This window comes from Macadamia integrifolia, chromosome 3 (genome assembly GCF_013358625.1).
Source record: "Macadamia integrifolia cultivar HAES 741 chromosome 3, SCU_Mint_v3, whole genome shotgun sequence".
Lineage (NCBI taxonomy): Eukaryota > Viridiplantae > Streptophyta > Magnoliopsida > Proteales > Proteaceae > Macadamia > Macadamia integrifolia.
This window is the reverse complement of record NC_056559.1, coordinates 29579375-29599907: the sequence shown is the minus strand read 5'-3', so window position 1 is coordinate 29599907 and position 20533 is coordinate 29579375. Positions and strand designations below refer to the sequence as shown.

Below are 20533 nucleotides of genomic sequence, written 5' to 3'. Positions count from 1 at the left end.
TTTTGTAGTTTTTATGATTATAGGGTTACATATTTTATAAGTTTTTGTAGTTTTTTATGATAGATTGTGTATGATCCTAATATATGAGTTTAAAAATATTTCTTTTAGACTTAAGTGACTAACATTTTGGTCTTTGAAGGGAAAAAAAAAAATTACCTTCTCACAATAAAGAGGTGAATAATTCATCTTTCCTTGGGGCCTACTGATATAAACAAATTAACAAAATTAATTAATTAATTAATTAAAATATGATTAATCAATATCGATTTCTATGTTTCAATTTTTCTTGTTTTCTTGTATGATTTTGGTGAGAAAATCTCGAAGGATGAATAAAGATATTTTTTCTTAGATTCCCAACCGAAATATTGTGTAAAAGTGATATGTTTAATACTAAATTATGAGACAAGGAAGAAAATTTGTCAACCTAAGAGTCAATGTGATCTTGGCATCAGGCTTTGGAAATTCAAAGTAAGGCTCTTCTCCTCAAGCTTTGATGGAGGTTGCTCAACAATAAACATTGTCTTTGGGTCCAAATCTTTAAGGCCAAATACTTCCATAATAGGTCAGTTTTTGACAAAACAACTCTCAAATCTAAAGGATTTTTATGCAAGAATGTCATTATAAGTATTCTTCCTACCTTAAAACATATGATACATGTCAAAAATAGGTAACTGATGCAATACTCTCCATTGGAATTTTATTTCACAAATCCAACAACATTTTTTGTAAAAATTTGTATTGTGATTCATTCCCCTTACACATCTTGAAAAAACTAACAACTTTATGATTGGGAACCACTGGAATATAGGTTTACTTAATTCGTTTATTTTTGTTAATATCTCGACTGTCATCATCAAATCTCTATATCCCTTGAACATGATAGATAATGGTGCCAACTTTCAAAGAAGGGTTCTCTCAGAACTAAGATTGTTGCTAATTTTTTGAAGACCAATTTTTTAACTAATTCTAATGGATGCTATAACAGGTGTACTTGTTTGTTTCCTTGTTCTCGATGGTAATGGTTTTTCTGGAGATTCAAAATTCACTCCAAATCTAAGATGTTCTTTTGGATATTGGCTCTTGAAGGAAACCCTTTCCAAAGACATCTTGCATAAATGGGTGGACTTAAACCCCACTCGTGATCTATGTCCTAGTGAACAGGAGAACATTCAACATGTTTTCTTTACGTGCGAATTATCAATAAGAGTTTGGGATGTGGACCCACTGGGGCTAAGAACTAAATGTTTGGAATTTTCTTCTTTTCACAATTTAATAATGTACTTTTTCAACTCAAATAACTTATTGATGAATGACTTGGTTTATTTTTTCATAACCTTTATTATTACCTGCTATTTCTTATGGAAGCATAGGAATCTAGTCACCTTTGGACCCAATAAGCCCAACCCTCATATCATCATGGATTAGGTAAATTTATGGATTGCCCATGACTCTGGTCCTAAACCCGGCCACACTCAAGTGCTTCCTATTGAACCATGTCTTCACCATAAACCTGAAATACCTTATTTTCATAACAATATGCTAATTATATATGTAGTATCTAATAAACCTCAAAACATTTCAGGTTGGACGACTGCCTTATTTTCAAAAAAAAATAGTTGTTTACTCCTCCTTGCTAACTATGTAATGACAGTAGACGATACTAAAGCGACAACGTAGGGAATTCTCTTCGGGGTTAGCAGAAGCATTTAAACACGGATGGGAGGTGCAACAGATATGGAGTGATATTGTGGAGCTTGAAAATCTAATGCTTCCTACCAACATTTTTATGTGGCCATGGGCTACCGTTCATCCCTGCATTGAAATGGAGAGTTTTTTGTTCCATCCTACTTTTTATGTTAAAAATGTTGACGATAGTACAATCTAGCTAATTAAACTTATAGCCTATAAGGCATTGACTTGGAAAATCCTAGTAAAGGATACTAACTTTCTGTGTCAAACTATGAATTTTTTGCAATTGTCTTTTTTCTTCGAATAAAAAAAAAAAAATTTATGAAACAAATATGTAGCTCTTTACTAGGTATTTTTCTATATCATTCTTTCTTTTTTATATCAATCCCAAATGATTATTTTGAAACCTGCTCTCAATCTTTTTGTAAACAAAAAAAAAAAAACATGGCAAATGTGTGTGTGTGTGTGTGTTTTTTTTTTTCCGGCTATTTGAATGTATGACCCCATATAAATGATACTTTTTTTAGGATATCTATTGATGCGATGTGCAAATTCCTCCCCACAATCACAACAGAAAAACCGTCTCCCTTTCTCATAACATGGAATCATGTTCTAAATCTGAAATGATCAATTATATGAAGATAATGTAACCGGTAGACATTAACGGCACCCACTTCGCATTCACATTTAATTAAAGGAGTTTGTTGCTTTTATGAACTAAAAATTCCTCTCTATTTGCCCACAAAACAAATCTTCCCCTATTGCATATTTGTGCCATCCTCATGTCATCAAGAATGGTGGGACTAAGCCAATTCTTCAAAGGCTTCTTCCAATTAGAGGTTTGAAAAGTTGGCCTACACCATTATGCTCAAATTGAAACGATTAATTAAAGCTTGAGATCGATCGAGTTGAGTAATGAGCACATTGAGTTCAGGCTTTGATCATTTAATAATCACGTGGTCGTGGTGCATAGATCATTTGCAGTATAATTAACTCATTTAAGCCCATTCAATCTGATTATAATTACCTATGTAAAGACCATTGATAGCTCAATTAGTCACTTAGCCTGTTTATTATAACCCAAATTATGAATTACTAATCGATCGACCAAATAGAAGCATATCAATGCCTTGGATTTGATGCCCGATTACCTAAATGGACAGAAGTGATTTGGAAGCTTAACTTGGCGGAGATCAAAGCTTAAAATCTAAGAAAGATGTTTGAACTTCCATTCCGGTTGAATAAAACTCATATATTCGATGGTCTAATTATGACACGTGTCAAATTTTAACCTCAAATTTATCCATCTCCTACCACTTATCCATGCACGCCCTTTTTTGTTTTTTTTTAAATCCCAGACTGGATGGAATTGAAATGTGAATGGGCTTTTGGGGTCAAACGGCCCATAAAGGCCCACATGATTTGCCTTCTGGTTCCCATCTATCCTTTTTTCTATATTACCGTACACCATAGTTTGCTTTCTTTCTAAGATAACCAACTCATATGGATTCGGTTTTCTTCAATTAGCATGTCGCCCAATTAATGTTTAATTAGTCATTAATTGAAAAAAATTGAACATACATGTGTTGATGGATATGAATATTAAACGGTGAAAAAGATACCAATACAGGGCACTAGGTTTTGAAAGAATCTACTACTTCATAGGTGACTAGGTTTAGCATGACTTTTTCCTTTTAATCTAAGGAACCTTTTACTTTATAAAAAATTTGTATTGTCCACATTAACCATATCTAGATGCCATGAACAAAGTATGTCAATGTCATATGATATGACCATGAAACATAGCTAATAATCAGCATCATCATCTAATCTATTGGCTGAGTTACTCTTATTTCACTTTTAGCTTTGGGCTAGTTTGAAATTTTAATGAATAATCTTATAGAACTTGAAGCCAAACTTAATGACTAATCTCATCTAAACATTAATACCCATAAATTGAGAAACTATTGGTGATAGAAAATTCATTTAAAAAAAAAAAAAATGGCCCATAGCTACACTCTCATCATCTCATGGTGTAATTCTTGTTTTTTTTTTTTTTCCTGTATATATCCATTATAAATATTGTATATTGAAAATATTTCAATTAATTGCTAATCAAAGTCTTTATTACATAAATATTCATAAATTATTTGTGGCCATAAATCATTGATAAGTATTTAGTTTTCATTAAAAAAAAAAAAGAAAAAAAGTTTCCTGCATGGGAGCATAACCTCCACACGTCTTTCTCCTTCTCCCTAAAAAATGATGTTCTTGAACGGTCATACCCCATAGATTGAACTAAAATGTCTTATGCAGTAGTGTCCATGCTCCAGGACATAAAAAACTCCCCATTATTTCAAATAAAGATAATAAAGGTAAATGTGAAAGAAAAATGAATATATATAAGAGAGACTTTCTATTTTTGTTTTTGGCTAACATTAATCCTTGATTACACACCGTCACACCTGACACTTGTGATAGATTAGTTGCGGGGTGACTCAAACGGGACACGTCTATTAATAAACCCAACACGTGTGCAAGAAAGACTTTCTATTGTAAATGCAAAAAGTATGATTATAGTATCGACATTAGGCACTGATCTGGATAACAGGTAAAATAAAACATGCCAATGATTAGAGCGATTATAGTATCGACAGTAAGCACTGATCTGGATAACGGGTAAAAAAAACATGACATTGATTATTGCATTTAAAAGAGTATCTAACAAAGAGTACAAAAGATTTTCCATCATAAATACGTAAAGTATGGTTATAATAATCGTTATCACTTTATCAGAAAAATAAAAAATCATAATCTGTATCGCCACTAGTATTAGTTGCTACTAATATTGATACTGATACAAATCGGTCGATTGATACTGAATGTCATAGCCATTTTTTTTGAAATCGACAGTTGTATCAGTTGTAAAACCAATAAAAAATGATAAAACTAGAAAAAGTCGAGAAAATTTTATAAAAATGATTGATATGCATTGATCGTATCAGCCGATACCAATAAATAAGACTGATACAACAAATACAAATACCGATACGTTACACTTGTATTGACCGCTACCAAGTCCAAGTCCACTTCGCCAGTAACGCTTCGGTAACGCCTGAAGTTCCATGATGGCATGAATGCATAAAAGTTAACATGACTCACATCGTCGTCACTTTCCTTTCTTTGTTCAAAATAACAAAAGCGAGCGAATTGTCGCGCGGGGCCTTTCTCGGTGAGCGTACGAGGTTAGGGGAGCTGCTTCCCAACGAAGCAAAGTAGGAGGAGCAGGTATAGAATTCAACTCCTTATACTTCCTAGATCTCTGAATTCTCACTTCTGATACTTGATTTCTCACTTCTGGTAGAAGCTACTCGCTGGTTTTCTGTAACTCGTCTTCGCTTTCTCATGGTATCTCTTCTTACTGATTTCCTTATATTTAGATTTTGATTTTTAGTTCTCTTTTTGTTTTCTGATACTTCTGGCGATCGATCGAATTGATATTGTTTGGGGGTTTTCTTTCTTTTTCGGATGATCGAAGTCTATTTGCATTGCGACCTTAACTGCAAGAAAAACTTGCTAGTTCTAGCCTAACTACTAAACAATGTGGCAGTTCAAGATAGTATCTAGAGGCATACAGAAAATCAACACATTTAAATACACTTTTGAGAAGTTTCTGTTTTTTAAAAAAAGGGGGGGGGGTAATACGTTCCAGTACCAATCTTGAGTTTTTTTGTTTGTTTTTTCAACGAGTAGATGATACAGAATTTTTCTGCAGAACTTAACGTCACTGTAGCATTTGTTCATCATTCCGTGTTAATTAGGGAATTTCTCAAAATTTTACCTAATTAATGGATTGGCGGGCACTTGAAACTTGAAAGGTTCAACTAGAAGTTAATGATGCGGAGGAAGAAACACTGATAGAAGCACTGTTTTTTTAAGTAATTTGAGTTCTCAAAATGAGGGACTGAATCTATAGGAACCACTTGAATTCAAGGCACGCATTGGACTTAATATTTAATATTTTCAATACCGCTGCCTGGTTAAGAATCCCTTTTTGTACCCAGGACTTCAGTGTGCTGAAACTCCAAATACACCTTCTAATTACTAAAGATGGTCTGGTGACACAAATTGGTATTAAGTAGTAGAGATTTTAGACAGAATACTCAGTAGATTTTCATTAACTGATACTTTTCTTTTTGCAGAGTTAGTATAACTATACTAGGGTATGAACACATTTGCAATGACATACTTTCTGTTATCTTTGAATACACTGAAATGACTGCTGTCATTGTTATTGAAACAATAGCAGATAGCAAATCGTACAAGCTAAAGCTTCCAACCAGAAAGACAATAACCTGGCCTCAGAGAGAACTTAAGTATCCTGTTATTGAATTTTATCTTTATCTCTATCTCTATTGACATGTATGTCCTCATTCAAAAATCTATGACATTTCCTTGCCCTGTGTTTAGATATTGACTACACTTTCATTTCATGTGTATCCATCTGCAATGTATGGCAATTTTTTTGATGGAATATATATACCAAAAATCGATAACATGCTTAACTATTTGATGGAGTTATTAAATATTTGGTTAGAAAATTAGTACTTACTCAGCATGGAATTAAGTTGGTTCCTTGAGTATGTTGTATTAGTGATTTTTAATTAAATGTTAGTATTAGGTGGTAACACTATAAATAACCAGCGTACTATAATTCTCCGGTGCATTAATATTTAAATGTTAATGCTGGCTCAGAAGCATAAAATATTCCCTTAAGAAAACTGGTTTCAGTTTATAAATGCCTGAATCGTTCAGTTTATATTTGAGCCTATCACCGATGTGATAATATGTTATGCCTGTATATAGAAACCTAAAACATTCTGTCATATTCCCATATTTTGTTCTTTTCCCCCAGTGAAATTTCAGGAGTACCTCCTATGATCCATATAAGATGTTGGAGGTTATTCTAAAGAACATCCTTTCTGCAATCAAACCATCGGAAGAGGACTCGTTAACAAGATTACATGTCATTAATGAATTCCGAGCTGTGGTTGAATCTGTGGAAAGTCTGAGAGGTACTTGGTGATATTCTTTTTCTGATGCATTGATCTTACGCTTTACCCTGTTATTTTTTAAGTTATGCACTGGGATTAACGAAATTTCCTATTCTAGCTTCACATCAATCTCCTACCCCCCTCTTTCTTTGTTTCTTTGTTTCTCTTTGTGTTTAATGGTGGCAATACCATTGGAGTTCTATCAATTGGAAGGATAAAAAAAAAAAAATTCAACATAAATGGTAGGGATTCAAGCCAAAACTAGGAAGGATAAAGTAAGGAATGAACATATTGGAGCTGATTTGGGAGTTGCTCCGATTCATGTTAAGGTCTAAGAAAATTGTCTGAGGTGGTATGACCATGTTCAATGGAGGCCCGGGGATGCAGTAGTAAGGTGGAATGATTTGATTCAGATTGAAGGAGATAAAAGAGCTAGGGGCAGACCTAAACTGACCATAGGAGAAGTAGTGAGGAAAGACATGCTTCTGCTTGCAACTTTGATATTGAACCTTGATCAAGGTTATGTCCCAAGAAAAGTGCTTATGATGTGCTCATATTTGAGTAAGCCTAGATTACCCTTGGAAGCTAAAGCAACTATTCCATGTGTGAATAATTATAGAAATTTATAGTGGTACTTTCTCACCTAAATTGAATATCTACTGGCTAAAGGACCATTACTCAATGCTGGTCCTCGCCTATGCGGGGTCCTGGGAGTTGTGACTTGTGGTGTTAGTCCTAACCTTTGGCATTTTGCAATAGTGGCCATCCTCAAGACTCAAACCCGGGCATTTTCCCTTGCAGTTTGAACACCTCACTTGCTGATGATTTCATATGGTGAAAACAGTGCTATGCTGAAGCAGTTTATGATTGTTTTCTGTATTTTTCTATCTGTGATGCAAACAGGTGCAACCGTTGAGCCTTTTGGTTCATTTGTTTCTCATCTTTACTCAAAATGGAGTGACTTGGATATCGCTGTTGAGGTTCCCAGTGCTTCCTCTTCTGAAAAAAAAAAATGGAAGTTGGGCTTATTAAAGGATATACGGCGAGCATTGCAGAGAAGAGGTACCATACTTTCATTTTGTCTTCCTCTATTTTATTTAACTTTCTTTCCCGTCATTTATTTTATAGCATATTTCTTTAGTTGGATGTAACTTTTGTCGTTGAAGCATATTCCATCTCTCTCTCTCCCACCCCTCTGGTTAATGTGCAAAAATTTTCTTTCCCTTTATTGTCTCACATCCACATAATCTTCGTTATCCAATATAATTTGCATTCATATCCCCAGTATTGCATTCTAAGTTCGTGAATGGTTTAGCCATCTAAAATTAGAGGATGGAATAGTTATTGTTCCCACATGATAACATTGGATTATTGATGGGAATAATTCCATAATAATTGAATATTCAGCAGGTATACTATGAATTGTATCATACCCTATGAATATAGCATGAATGAATGTAACTGTATTATTGATGTAGGAATGTAGAACTCATGACACATGTAGATGTTGAATCATATAGAAAAAGAGGGTAGATGATTGAAGGAAATCTGGATATGTCATATTTTGATTCTCATTCATGGAGTGCTGGTATCTAATTGAGTATTCCATGCACTAGAGGTGTACGTGCAACATAATTCTACTGTAGTCTTGCTTTACTATCTTATTGATTTTTCTGTCCAATCAACTTCTTGCCTCTTTTGATTGATTATGTTACTAATGGGGTTGTTGCTTCAATGTTATCGATGTTCACTCCATTTCTATTTGCTTAGGTAGTTGATCTGATCTTATTTTGTGTTCCACTTTTCATTCTGGGAAAAAAATTTGGTTTCAGGTGATGCTTATAATTTGCAATTGATTGCCAATGCAAGAGTTCCCGTACTTATATATCAGAGAAACTTCAACCACCAGAATATCTCCTGTGATATCTCAATCAATAATCTGCCAGGCCAAATAAAGTCTAAATTCTTGTTGTGGATCACTTGGATAGATGATCGCTTTCATGATATGGTTTTACTGGTATGCGTTTAATATCATATGAATTCTTTCTGGCGGCAGTTGTCATGGCTTTACTGGTACATTTTTATCATATGGATTCTGTTGTTAATGGTGTATGTTAGTTACAGTATTTTGTTCTTTGATTCTCACTCATAGGTCAAGGAATGGGCCAAAGCGCAAAATATAAATGACCCAAAGACTGGAACTTTGAACTCATACTCCTTATGTTTGCTTGTTATCTTCCATTTTCAGGTCATCTTCTCAATTCTTTAACCTATTTATGTTATTAGTTGTCTTGTAACTAATTAGTAAATAGTATAGTTAACACACATTAACCATGGCTGTGACTTGTGACACACTAATTGATGTGTTAAAACTGTATATGTGGGAAATGATATTGTTTCACGAGTTCCCATGAGGTAGAAATTGGAGGCATGTGTCACACCCCGCCTCCATTCACCTGAAGGCTAGCGACATGGACACGCACACGTGTCCACAATCCATCCAGGATCCATGATGCAATACTTTAAGTTCATAAGATTATGAAATGATTCTAAAATCACATACTTATAATATAAACAAAATATATCAACTGGTGATCTCTATTGATATTTACCATATTTACACAAAAGAATTTGTTTCACATCTGGATCATAGTTACAGTTATGCCCCCATAGGGCTACATCTGTTAAGTACAAAAAAGAATAAAAAATAGAAGATGATACTCCCATCCTCAGCGTGCTTCAAATGCACAATCAATCATCGTACACGCATCCATCCTCGTGAGCAACCAGCTCCTCAGCCCAGAGGTCACCTCCGTAGAGAGCCGGAACCTCGATCACAGTTTCCGAAGGACTTCCTGAATCAACATCTAAAAAGGGGCAACAACGGGGGGTGAGCTTCCACGAAGCCCAGTGAGGGGTAACACACAAGCAATCATGACAATCCAAGAAAATGCAATAGTATAAATATTCATGTCCGACCACATCAATATGAATGCAATTATATGAATGCAATGACATGATCTATTTATTATCAAGCAATTCTAAGCAACAATTTCTAAGTCCAAAGGGGGTATTAGTGCTACTACAACATAGGTGTCATCCCCAGTCATGAATGTACGTTATCAGTCCCTAGGGATACAATCTAGTTGCGAGTCAGGAGCGTGCCGGTTCGGGAACCACATCGTTACCCGGAAAACCCCTATTAATAACCCTCCCATAATACCACTACATCGAATCCAACATCGCATGTACGGTATACCCGTCACCGAATTGAACATCCCGTGAGGGTCTGTCACGACGCTGTCATCTGCTCACCTCAATCACTGGAAATTGTCCCCAACCACGGACTATCGGACGAGAGGATTAGCCAATATGTAAATCCCTATTGGCAAGGGTTGTAGCACTAGGGTGGTTATCCTAGCCCAATGCATTCTAATATGCCACAACACAATTCAATCACTCACACACACACACACACACACACACACACACATACATACACACCATAAGCATGTAGTGCCGCCGGCACCAACCGTTGGCCACCCTGCACCCCAGTCACACACGCACACTCACCCTGAGTATGTAGTGCCATCAGCACCAACTGTTGGCCACCCTGCACCCCAGTCACACACACACATACACACACTCACCCTGAGCATGCAATGCTGCTGGCACCAACCGTTGGCCACCCTGCACCCTAGTCTCCACATACACACGCACACACACCATGGGCATACAATGCCGTAGGCACCCACCATAGGCCACCCTGCATCCCAATCACACACACACATGCACAATCATAATCCACATTCTCATGCCACATCAACACTTTCCATAAGGAATAATATAATAATATGCAAAATGATAAAATTCATCCACATATGCATTATGATACAAACATTCCATAAAAACACACAAAATCCCCTCACCTCGAGTTTTAGATGGTAGTAGATAGTTGATAGTTTCGTGTTGCGTGTTCCTGTCACTTCTCGGTTCCACTCCTATGACACAATGTTTTTTAGGTTATTTGGTTATCCATAGGGGAGTGGGACACTAGGACCCGTGCCCCAATAAAAGGATTAAAAATTAGCTTTAAAATGGTTCACCGGTGGATGATCATCCGTCGGTGAGTTCACCGGTGGACAAATCCGAAAGGGGGTGAACATCCTACAATATTTTCACCGGTGGATGGTCCTTACCTTCATCGGTTGGCCAGTGACCATCAGCCGGTGAAGTTAAAATCAGGGTTTCCTTGCCCAGACCAGCCCTATAGGCCCTGTGGCCCCTGTGTATGGTGGTGGGAGTGTATGTTGTTCAGTGGGGTATCATTTCCCAACTCTATTCTTTCTCTCTTCTCTTTTACATAGTTTATAGCTTAGGTTTTTGTGATTTTTAGAGTGGGTTTGTATGTAGGGCACCCACACACACCACACCTAGCTTAGGTTTAGTGTAGTTGCTGAATTTAGTTCAACATAACATCATACTATGGATCTTAAAAGGGACATTGTAGAGGGTTTGAGTAAAACACTTGTCTAGGGTTTAGTTACCCTAATTTCTAGGGTTTTGGATAGGGGTTTTATAGGGATTTGTCCTTAGACCCAAGGTTGAGTGAATAACCTTGCCAAGGTAGGTCTCTTACTCTAATTTCCCCCTCCCATTATGTAGTCTTTATGGTTGGGTAGGTGGGATTTGGTTGGGTCTCCATTACTTCCAATAAAGAGTGAAATGGGAAAGGGAGAGAGAGAGAGAGATTTGTGTGTATGTGTGTGGAGAGATGAGCATGTGGGCTTACCTCAAGAATGGAGCCCTAGCCTTCCTCCTTCCTTCCTCCCTTGCTGTCCTTCTCCTTCTTCTTCTTTCTCCCTCTCCTTGTTTTATTTTGGTAGGAAAAGAAATGAATGGTAAGAGTCCTATTTATAGCCACTTAAGTCCCACTAAGGGCTGTTTGGGGAATTAATGGGTTTTTACCCAATACCGGGTTATTCTGCTATTTGGCACTAACGGGCCCACTTCGAGATGTCCCGCCACATTAATCAACTCCCTAACACCTTGTTCCATCAATGTGGATGGGTTTGGGGTGCACGATCGGGAGGTCTCGGGTCCCACGGCGAAATAACCCCAAAACTGGCCTGTGCACTCACCGTATGGTGTTCACCGGTGGATGCTCCATCCGCCAGTGAAGGCTGAACTGGTCACTTTGTATGGAGATCTCTCCTCAGTCTGAGTGGGGCCTTCTCCAGGGTTTCTAGTGTGTGTGAGGTTCAACTGACCTTTCCCTTCGGGTCTGGAATCCCTTCCAATTACTTAAGCATGGGTAGCAAGTGCAAGTGGGGTCGCCCTTCCTTCCTCGGCAAAAGACGGATGCAACCCAGTACTCACTGGTACTGATGTCCTCCGATGCCGCACCTGAACATTAAAATAGGGAGTTTCAGGGTTCGGGTATAACAGCATGGGTGGGTCCATGTTCTAAAGCACTCCAGACTCATGTCAAGTCAAGCCTCAGCCAATACAAGTAAGAGATCAACTTAAAATGACAACTGAAAATGCACCACGATCGTCAAGTGGAGGATAGTTACATTCTTTAACTTTCTACAACTTTGAATTCAGCTTTGATCCATATGGCGTAATGCAGGACCGGTTTGGTTTGGTTTGGTTTGGTTCGGTTTGGTTCAGTTCAAATCATGGCCTTGGATCAAGAGACGGTTCAGATATGGTTTTGTGAAACCAGATAAGGTTTACCCAATATGTGGGACCCAGGTGGAAGTTTCTTCACAGCTTGCTGTTTCAAGGATTCCAGATTTTCTGGAACCTCATCTTGCCCAAACCGTGGGGCTTAGTTGGAATCTTATCTTTATTTTGTCATTAAAGTGATTGTAATAAGCTTGATTTGGGACTTTATGAGTCCCGCATTAAATGCTTGATAACACTTTAGGCCTCAGGAGATGGGTTGAGGAAGAGGAGGTGAGGAAGGGCATTGAAGAACCAATTGATTTCCATCTAAAGTGAGTTTCTTTATATGACATGCTTGTTGCTGGATACTTGTTGTAGCTTTGCTGTTTTTTGTTCCTAAGAAATGGCATTGAAGAACCAATTGATTTCCATCTAAAGTTTTAAAGGGGTCTATGATAAGATGCTTGCCATTATCTTGTTTGTTGTTGAGACAAGACCTAAAAAGAATCCATGGTTCTGCAGGGACCAGAGAATTTATTCATATACTATCAATAAAGCCTATGTTGATAACATTACCAGGAGCCATGACCCTAGGACATTGGTACCACCATATTTTCCTATGTAGATATGCTCTAATAATCCTCAACAAAGTTCTTTTATATTGGTTCTTTTTTGTTAGCACAAGTTAATCCCTACAATCTTGCAAGGGGCTTGAATTGAGTTTAAGGGAATCAGATCATTCATTTTAAACTATACAAGAGGTTGTTAAAAACCTTGAAGAGTGATGTGAATATAGATAAGAAAAAAGATGAGGGTCTCAATCTCGGAATATTAATAGAAAACAAAGAGGCACTCCAAGATGCCAGGTGAAATTCCCAATCCAATCCTTAAAGGGGGTTAGGAAGCTGTAACAAAATATCTATAAATATGAATATAGAGAACACTGTAGTTAATGAGTGAAGGGATATTGACTTACACATGGTACAAAAATGCTATTGACTTAGAGCTTGGGTTGGCCCTTCGTCCCTTTGATAGGTAAAGGTGAAGGTAGCATTATGTTGTGGAAAGTATCAAGGAACATTGAAAATCTTTATTAATTGTAAGATGGTAACTGATGATTTGAACTGAATTTAAAAGGATTTATGGCCAACTGACCCATCTCTGTTTGATGGCCTACGGATGGAGCTTGTAGAGAGTCCTTTCTAGTAGAACCTTGGTGCGTTGGTGTCGATTTTAACGCCATCAGGTTCATTTACAAGTAACTAGAGAGAACCATTAACAGTAGATCCATGAGTATGAGGCTGAGTCTTATTGGTTGCAACACACTTCTTGATCTTCCAATGGATGCGATCATTTACACCTTGCCTGATGTGCAAGGAAATTGCTATTTCTCATGATGTTGATACTCATTTCCACTCATTGACTCTGCAAGCTTTGCTAAGACCAACACTTGATCGTCTTCCTATTCTCCCACCACATGGAGTTTTGCATTTGAAATCAAGTTTGAAATATGTGGTTGGATTTACCGGGTTTCAACTATTTGACTACGGAATGTTGGAACTACTTTGTTGGAGGCCAGCATCATTTTTTGGAAATAAACTGAAAGCACTTCAATTTAGCTGAAACATTGGAACTAGCAGAATTTTGGGTGGATAGAAACAAAAATAGCAGTGGTCGCATAAGATATCAGGGTTGGAAAGGATAGAAGTGGAAATAGGTTATGAATGTAGAACAGCAAAGCAACTTTCCATTGAATAGAGTATAGAGTTTGTAAGATTGGATTTCATTGGTAACTGTTATAGGGTGAAAGTAGTTGATAAGATAAGAATCTTTCACCAAATGGCTTATTGTCATAAGAACCATGTATATTTTTTTAAGCGCCAAGAAACTGTTTTTCATCATTAAAATGGGAATGTTAGACAGAGAAGTAAAGGTAGGAGGTAGGACATCTCTCAGAGATATTGATTTCTATACAGTATTTTACTAATACTAATATGCTGTGTGGAAGATGTGAAGAAGGCCTTATGGGGATTTTTATGGTGATTTCACTTCAGGTTTTGAGGGCTTCCCATATGTTTTTATTATTCATTGCTGGGAAATTTCTTAAGCTAAGTTACCTGGGTTGACACAGAAAGCTCACATAAATTTTTTGTAGTTGGTGGTATGTCTTCTTGATACTAAGGAAGGCTACAAGAGACCGGGGTATTCAATTTTGACATTAAAATGATACATTGATATCATCCCTGAGGATTTGATGAAATCAGGTGAAATTCTTGAAATCATGAGCTTCATCCTGAATTTCTCTGTGGAACTTTAGGGATTTTCATTTCAAATATATATAAAACATGTAGGGATGTATGCAAATTTTGCTTCCCATTCTCAAATCCTTACATATGTCTTTGTCATTATTTATTTTTTTGGTTGCCTCCATAGATTGTCTTTAGCTTTTGTAAATTTCTTGAAAGCTAATGATGTTCTCCTGATTTTCTAAGTAACGTAGAGATCCTCATTATTACTATTTTTCTTTGATTTTATCTTTTTGCAGACATGTGTACCTGCAATTTTACCACCACTAATGGAAATATATGCGGGGAAAATTATTGATGATTTTACAGGTATATGCATCTTAAGCCTAATCATGTCATGAGCAGCATTCTGAATTCTGAATTCTTTGCAGTACCTTGTAGAACTCAAATTAATGTAAGAAAGTTCAGTGTGTATGGATTTGTTTATCCTTCACCAGACATGATTGTCCAACTTCTTTAATCAAGTAAACCACACTTGTATTGGTAGCACATATAAGGGGTATTGTGTTAAAATGAGTTCCTTGTAGTTGCTTCTGGAATGGTGGTGGAGAAATATGAGTTGGTCAAAAACCAAAAGATTTTGGTTGTCTGACTACTTAAAAGACTCTGAACACCACCACTCTGCTCTCTATGTGGCACATATCCATTGCAAAAACTTAATTATCACCTATTCATTTGGGTTTGATGGATAATTTATCAAATTGATTGGATAAAAATGAACTAAAGGAGCAAGGTTAGGGTTCACAGGCTAAACTGGACAAATGATCAACATGTTTAGCATGGTCACCATATCATGCTAGCTTATTTCATGTCCGACATGGAGATACGTGGGTGAAAAAAATGCAGAAAGTCTCTCCGCAAAGCGGGGGTAAGACTGTGTACATTATCCCCAGACCCCGTAGTGGCGGAGGCCTCATGCACTGGGTATGTCCTTCATAAATCACGAAAAAGCCATTTCATGGTAATAGAATCTAGTTTTTTTTCGTAATTTTTTTGTCACTTTTCCCTTCTTATTGAGGGGTTGAAACTTGACCAGTGAGATGGATGTAGGTTTCCCTATCATATGGAGCACACATGGTTTACCACGTGGCAGTTATGAGTCTTGTGACAGATGGAATTGTCACAAAGAGGTACTGCAATTAAGGGGAAACTATAAAAGATACTACTTTTCAAAAACAGATGTGACAATGAGGGGATATTAAAGAACACAAGCCATATGTATATCTCTGTGTTTCTTTTCTTGTATTGAAAACAATGTCCTACAAAGGGAGCTGGCAGAACTAGGCCCAAGTTTGGCTTGTTAAGTTCCATTGAACACACCTGCTATACGCACCCCCACCCCAAAAAAATAAAATAATATAAAATAAAAACCTAGGTTTGCCTAGCATTTTCATTATGCTGTTCACCAGCATAGGGTAAGTCACTGTTGAGGTTGCTCAAGAGTGACAATCTTTTTCAAATGCAAAAAGAGAAAAAAAAAAAAAAAAAATCCACCTATGAAGAAACTTCCAACAAAGGGAATATCCATTCATGTGTCCCTATATTAAACCATTCCTTTTGTTGATGGCAATGGTAATTTCCCCTTAGTATCTGTAGCACCTCTTCCTAGTCCATATTTGCGGTAAGCTCTTCACTCATTCTTTCTGTATTTAAAACTAAAAGGGAAATTAAAGCACCTTGGGTAGCGTTGGGGATAAAAGGTAAAAGCGAAAGCTGCCAGTTTTCTGGTAAACAGGATCTCTACCTTGCAAGTTAAGATTTGCTAGACTTGATTCCTTTCTTTAAAGAAGGAACTAAGGCCTTTCTACTAACTTCTAAGGCCTTTCTACTAACTTCTAAAAAGATCGTTATTTATATCTCTAGATGGTTTTATTTTTTTATTGTTTCTTAATCAAAGATTGTCTTTTTTTTCCAATCATTCTTCTTTTGGTATTCTTTTTATTTCATTTTTTTTTTACACCCAGCCTTTGCCTATCATCCTCCAAAAAGATAAAATGAATAAAAAAGAATAGTTTGTTCATGTCTCACGTAAAAAAAAAAAAAAAAAGATTTTTTTTTTGGTGGGGGGGGGGGGTTGTAGTGGTGTTGGGCGCATAAGTAGAAACATGTTGAAATATGGTATCTTATAAATGTCAACATGCCACGTTGCATATGATCCATTGTAGCTTTGTCCATACCAATGGAAGCCAGGTTCTATTAGTATTTGTTGTTCTTTTGCAGATTCTAAAGGAGGTTGAAATAGTTGATTCATTTCATTTGTTTCAGTATCAGTGATGTACCCTTTCTATTTGCAAGTATTTCAATGCTCCCATGATTCCATATTTCTGAGTTTTTTGTTACCTTCCAAGGCAGGGAATCCCAATCAGCATGTAAAATTTGAGGGTTAATCAATCAAATTCATGCAATTTGTCTTGCTGAATCACCCAGCTAAAAGTTGCTTCTCGCATTTTTAGGGAGAAATATAGACTTCCATGTTTTTTATCTTGCATATAAGAGGTATAGGAGGAGGCTTGAGCAACTGCAGTGGTGACTTTCTGGGGCATTCCTCATATTTTTATATTAATGCAATATTTTTGTCAACAGTAGTGCCCTATAATCTTGTCATGTACATGATTGAACCTGCATTCATCATATCCTTTATGTAGGTGAGAGGGTCACTGCAGAGAGACGTATCCAAGATACATGCGCTGCAAATATAGAAAGGTTTAGTTCACAGAGCCTCCGAAGAGTTAATAGAAGCTCACTGTCTGAGCTTTTTGTTACATTCTTTGAGAAGGTAATGTTGATGTGGTCTCCATATTAAATACAATTTACTTAAAATGTGCAATAAGGACACTGGTCTTTGTCTACTGTTTGTGCATGCTGTCAGGCAAATGTGTTTGACCATTTTGATTCTTTGCATGGCCAACATATGGAGGCCTCCTATGTGGTCCATTGTGCCACATGGAAGGGTGATGATACAACAATGACCGTTGGATAAATAGGACATCGTCTGGTTTGTCCATGTATCAAATTTAGAGGCTAATACAATCATATACCCCTCTATGTATTGGCATTTTCCCTTGTATTTTCAATCGTCCATTTGTTTTCAACCATTTTTCAAAAGATTCCTTTTCCTAGTGGATTTTCAAAGTCTTATTTTGCCTTTTGGCCAACTTGGTTTGGGCTGAAACAACATTTGAGAAGAAAGAAAATTGGGACCCACCTTATACGCCATGTGGCAAATAATATGATCATATAGGAAGGCCTTCCTTGGTGGGCCGTGCTAGGGGTGTCAATTGGTCGGTTTGGTTTGGTTTCGGTCGGGTTGAATCGGTTTTGGTCTAGGAATGATGGAGACCAAAATCAATCCGTTAAGGAACTTCGGTTTCTGTCCGGTTTGGTTTCGGTTTTTCAATATCGGGTTAATACTGGTTTAAATCGGTTTATTATTGGGCTTGAGCCATAATGAAATCTTACATTCATAACTTTTAGTGACAAGATTCGACCAAAAAAACATTTTCAATTTATGATTAAATCATGGTTTACATTGTAAGGGAAAAATAATTAATTTGAGACCAATGGATAACAAATTACTAAGAAGATAACTAATACTGAAGTGACAAAATGAATCCTATGATCCAATCATTCATTTAACTATTAAACTAGTTTTCTATAATGAACAAAGAAATCAATGGAAGCATTATTACGATTTACAAATCAATTTCTCAATTCATAAACCTCATATTTAATGATTTGTAACAATTCCTTACAAGAAATAATTTTATCACTAATATTGTAAAAAATGGATAGTCAATTCATCACTTTATAATCTCATAATCATTTATTTTTATATCGGTTTCATTCGGTTTGGTTATTGGTCGGTTCGGTTTCCCAACATACCTCAATCCAAAACCAATCCAATAAGGATCGGTTTGGTTCGGTTTGGGTTTTTCGATCGATTTTGGTCGGTTTTATTGGTTCGGGCTAGGTTTTGACACCCCTAGGCCGTGTAGGAAACGAGTGTCCATGATAAAACTATGATTTTGTTGTCTCTTACTACTCTTTCTGTAATACTGAATTCTAGCTCGCCCTTGTATTTCGGACCTTATTGCAACCCTAAGGTTGCTCCATTGTGACCAAGTGGTCATGGGTTTGAGTCAGGAAACAGCCTCTGTGAGGCGGGGGTGAGACTGCCTGCATAATGACCCTTCCCAGACCCCACAGTGGCGTGAGCCTCGTTTACTGGGTATGTCCTTAGCTTGCCCTTATATATCATTGCTCATTTAAATCGTAATTTTGCATAATGGCTGTTGTAAATGAGGGGGTGATTGTTGTTCCTCTTTCTTTTGATTGCTATGCAGTTTTCTATAATCAACTCAATGGCATCAGAGTATGCTATTTGTACATATACAGGGCGTTGGGAGCAAATTAGTAACAACAGTAAATGGATGGGAAAAAGTTACCCCCTTATAGTATATCTCTCTCTCTCTCTCTCTCTCTCTCTCTTTCTCTCTCTCTCTCTCACACACACACACAGAATCATGTGCACATATATATGCACGCCCACATGCACTATATTAGTCATTTAATGGATCTCTAGGGACACATCCAAAGTATTCCTAAACTCAATAATTATTGTCTCCTGGTTAGATTGAAGATCCATTGGAGAAGCCAGATAATGCAGCCAGGGCTGTTACCATGACTCAGCTAATCAAGATTTCTGCTGCATTTGAAGTAACCCACCGCAGTCTGATCTCGGTCAATCATGACAAAAATTCTTTGATTGCAAATTTGATAAGGCCTCATATCAGATCTAAATTAATTGGAAGAACATCACAAGAAAATCCAAGTTTGCGGCTGGGACGTGACTTGGGGCCTCAACCAGCAACAGCCGCTGCAGTTCCATCACCAATCTATAATCTGTTCCAGAGAAACCCACGGGAGGTCGGTCCGTCCTTCATTTTACCGCATAATCAGCTCCAGAGAATGCCACAGGAGGCCCGTCCTTCGATTATTTTACCGCATAATCAGTTCCAGAGAACGCCCCAGGAGGCCCGTCCTTCCAGCATTGCTGCCCAGAGAACTGGGCAGGCTGCTAACAGCCGAGTCAGGATGATGTGGAAGCCAAGAGATGTACCATAATTCGGACAGATAATGGATGTTAAATAGGACAGTGGTCATCAGGTCATCAGGTCATCAGGTCATCTGGTCATCTGGTCTTGGAGGAAAGATGGATGTGCCTTCTGTGTCAGTTATCTGCTTCACAGATAATCCTCTATGCCATTGCCAGTCGATGGAGTTTCTCCTCTTTGGTGTCAAGGTGCTCCGTGAGACTATTTCCCCTCATCTGGTAATTGGCATTTTGGTTGTGTTTGACAATGCTAATTTCTGGCTCATTGCTGAATCTGCTGTTTGGCAAGTGTTGAAATCTCATTTTTGATATGGCATGGGCATAATTTTAATGCATGCTTTCACTTGTTATGCAATCATAATTATGTATTATATGTTTGATGCTGGATTTCGATTCAAATGAAGTTAGTTGCCATTCATTAACCAAACTGGCAAATACATTAGTAATTTATACCTTGTCATGTGCTGCTTGTCTTGCCAAGGCTTTGATGTTCCAGCTTCTTGAAATATAGTTTTGTGAGACACTATGAAGTGAGTTCTATGTGCAATCAATGAAAGTAAGGTTCAATCATGCATGGATTATGCATCATAGAAACTGTCTGAGACGATATGCTTTCAGCTTTTAGAATTTGGTGTGAATGGGTGGCATGGGGACCTGTTGTCATAGAGATTTCTCAAAGGAATGCAGAGTGTGCACCATGT

The 20533-nt window shown here is 37.2% G+C and overlaps 1 protein-coding gene across 4 annotated transcripts; it reads left to right on the top strand.

Moving 5' to 3' along the window:
* The first annotated feature begins 4846 nt into the window (after positions 1 to 4846).
* Positions 4847 to 20278, top strand: LOC122073565 (protein HESO1). Of its 4 annotated transcripts, none has more exons than XM_042638156.1 (10): positions 4847 to 4977; positions 5054 to 5097; positions 6605 to 6764; positions 7647 to 7805; positions 8576 to 8760; positions 8896 to 8991; positions 14959 to 15028; positions 17365 to 17495; positions 19063 to 19173; positions 19352 to 20278. In XM_042638156.1, exons 3-10 carry the CDS (start codon positions 6641 to 6643, stop codon positions 19841 to 19843), a joined length of 1368 nt encoding a protein of 455 aa, XP_042494090.1. In that variant the 5' UTR covers positions 4847 to 4977; positions 5054 to 5097; positions 6605 to 6640; the 3' UTR covers positions 19844 to 20278. The 4 variants fall into 4 exon arrangements, with proteins under 4 accessions (XP_042494090.1, XP_042494093.1, XP_042494092.1 ...); XM_042638157.1 differs by having other exon boundaries at positions 4886 to 4977; positions 5057 to 5097; XM_042638159.1 differs by lacking the exon at positions 19063 to 19173.
* The last annotated feature ends 255 nt before the right edge of the window (positions 20279 to 20533 follow it).

Excerpts from the sequence above, each read along its gene's own strand:
- LOC122073565 (XM_042638156.1), top strand. The coding sequence starts at position 6,641 with ATGTTGGAGGTTATTCTAAAGAACATCCTTTCTGCAATCAAACCATCG. Across the intron at positions 6,765-7,646 it reads ATCTGTGGAAAGTCTGAGAG|GTGCAACCGTTGAGCCTTTT; the intron begins GTACTTGGTGAT and ends TGATGCAAACAG. Across the intron at positions 8,761-8,895 it reads TTCATGATATGGTTTTACTG|GTCAAGGAATGGGCCAAAGC; the intron begins GTATGCGTTTAA and ends TCTCACTCATAG.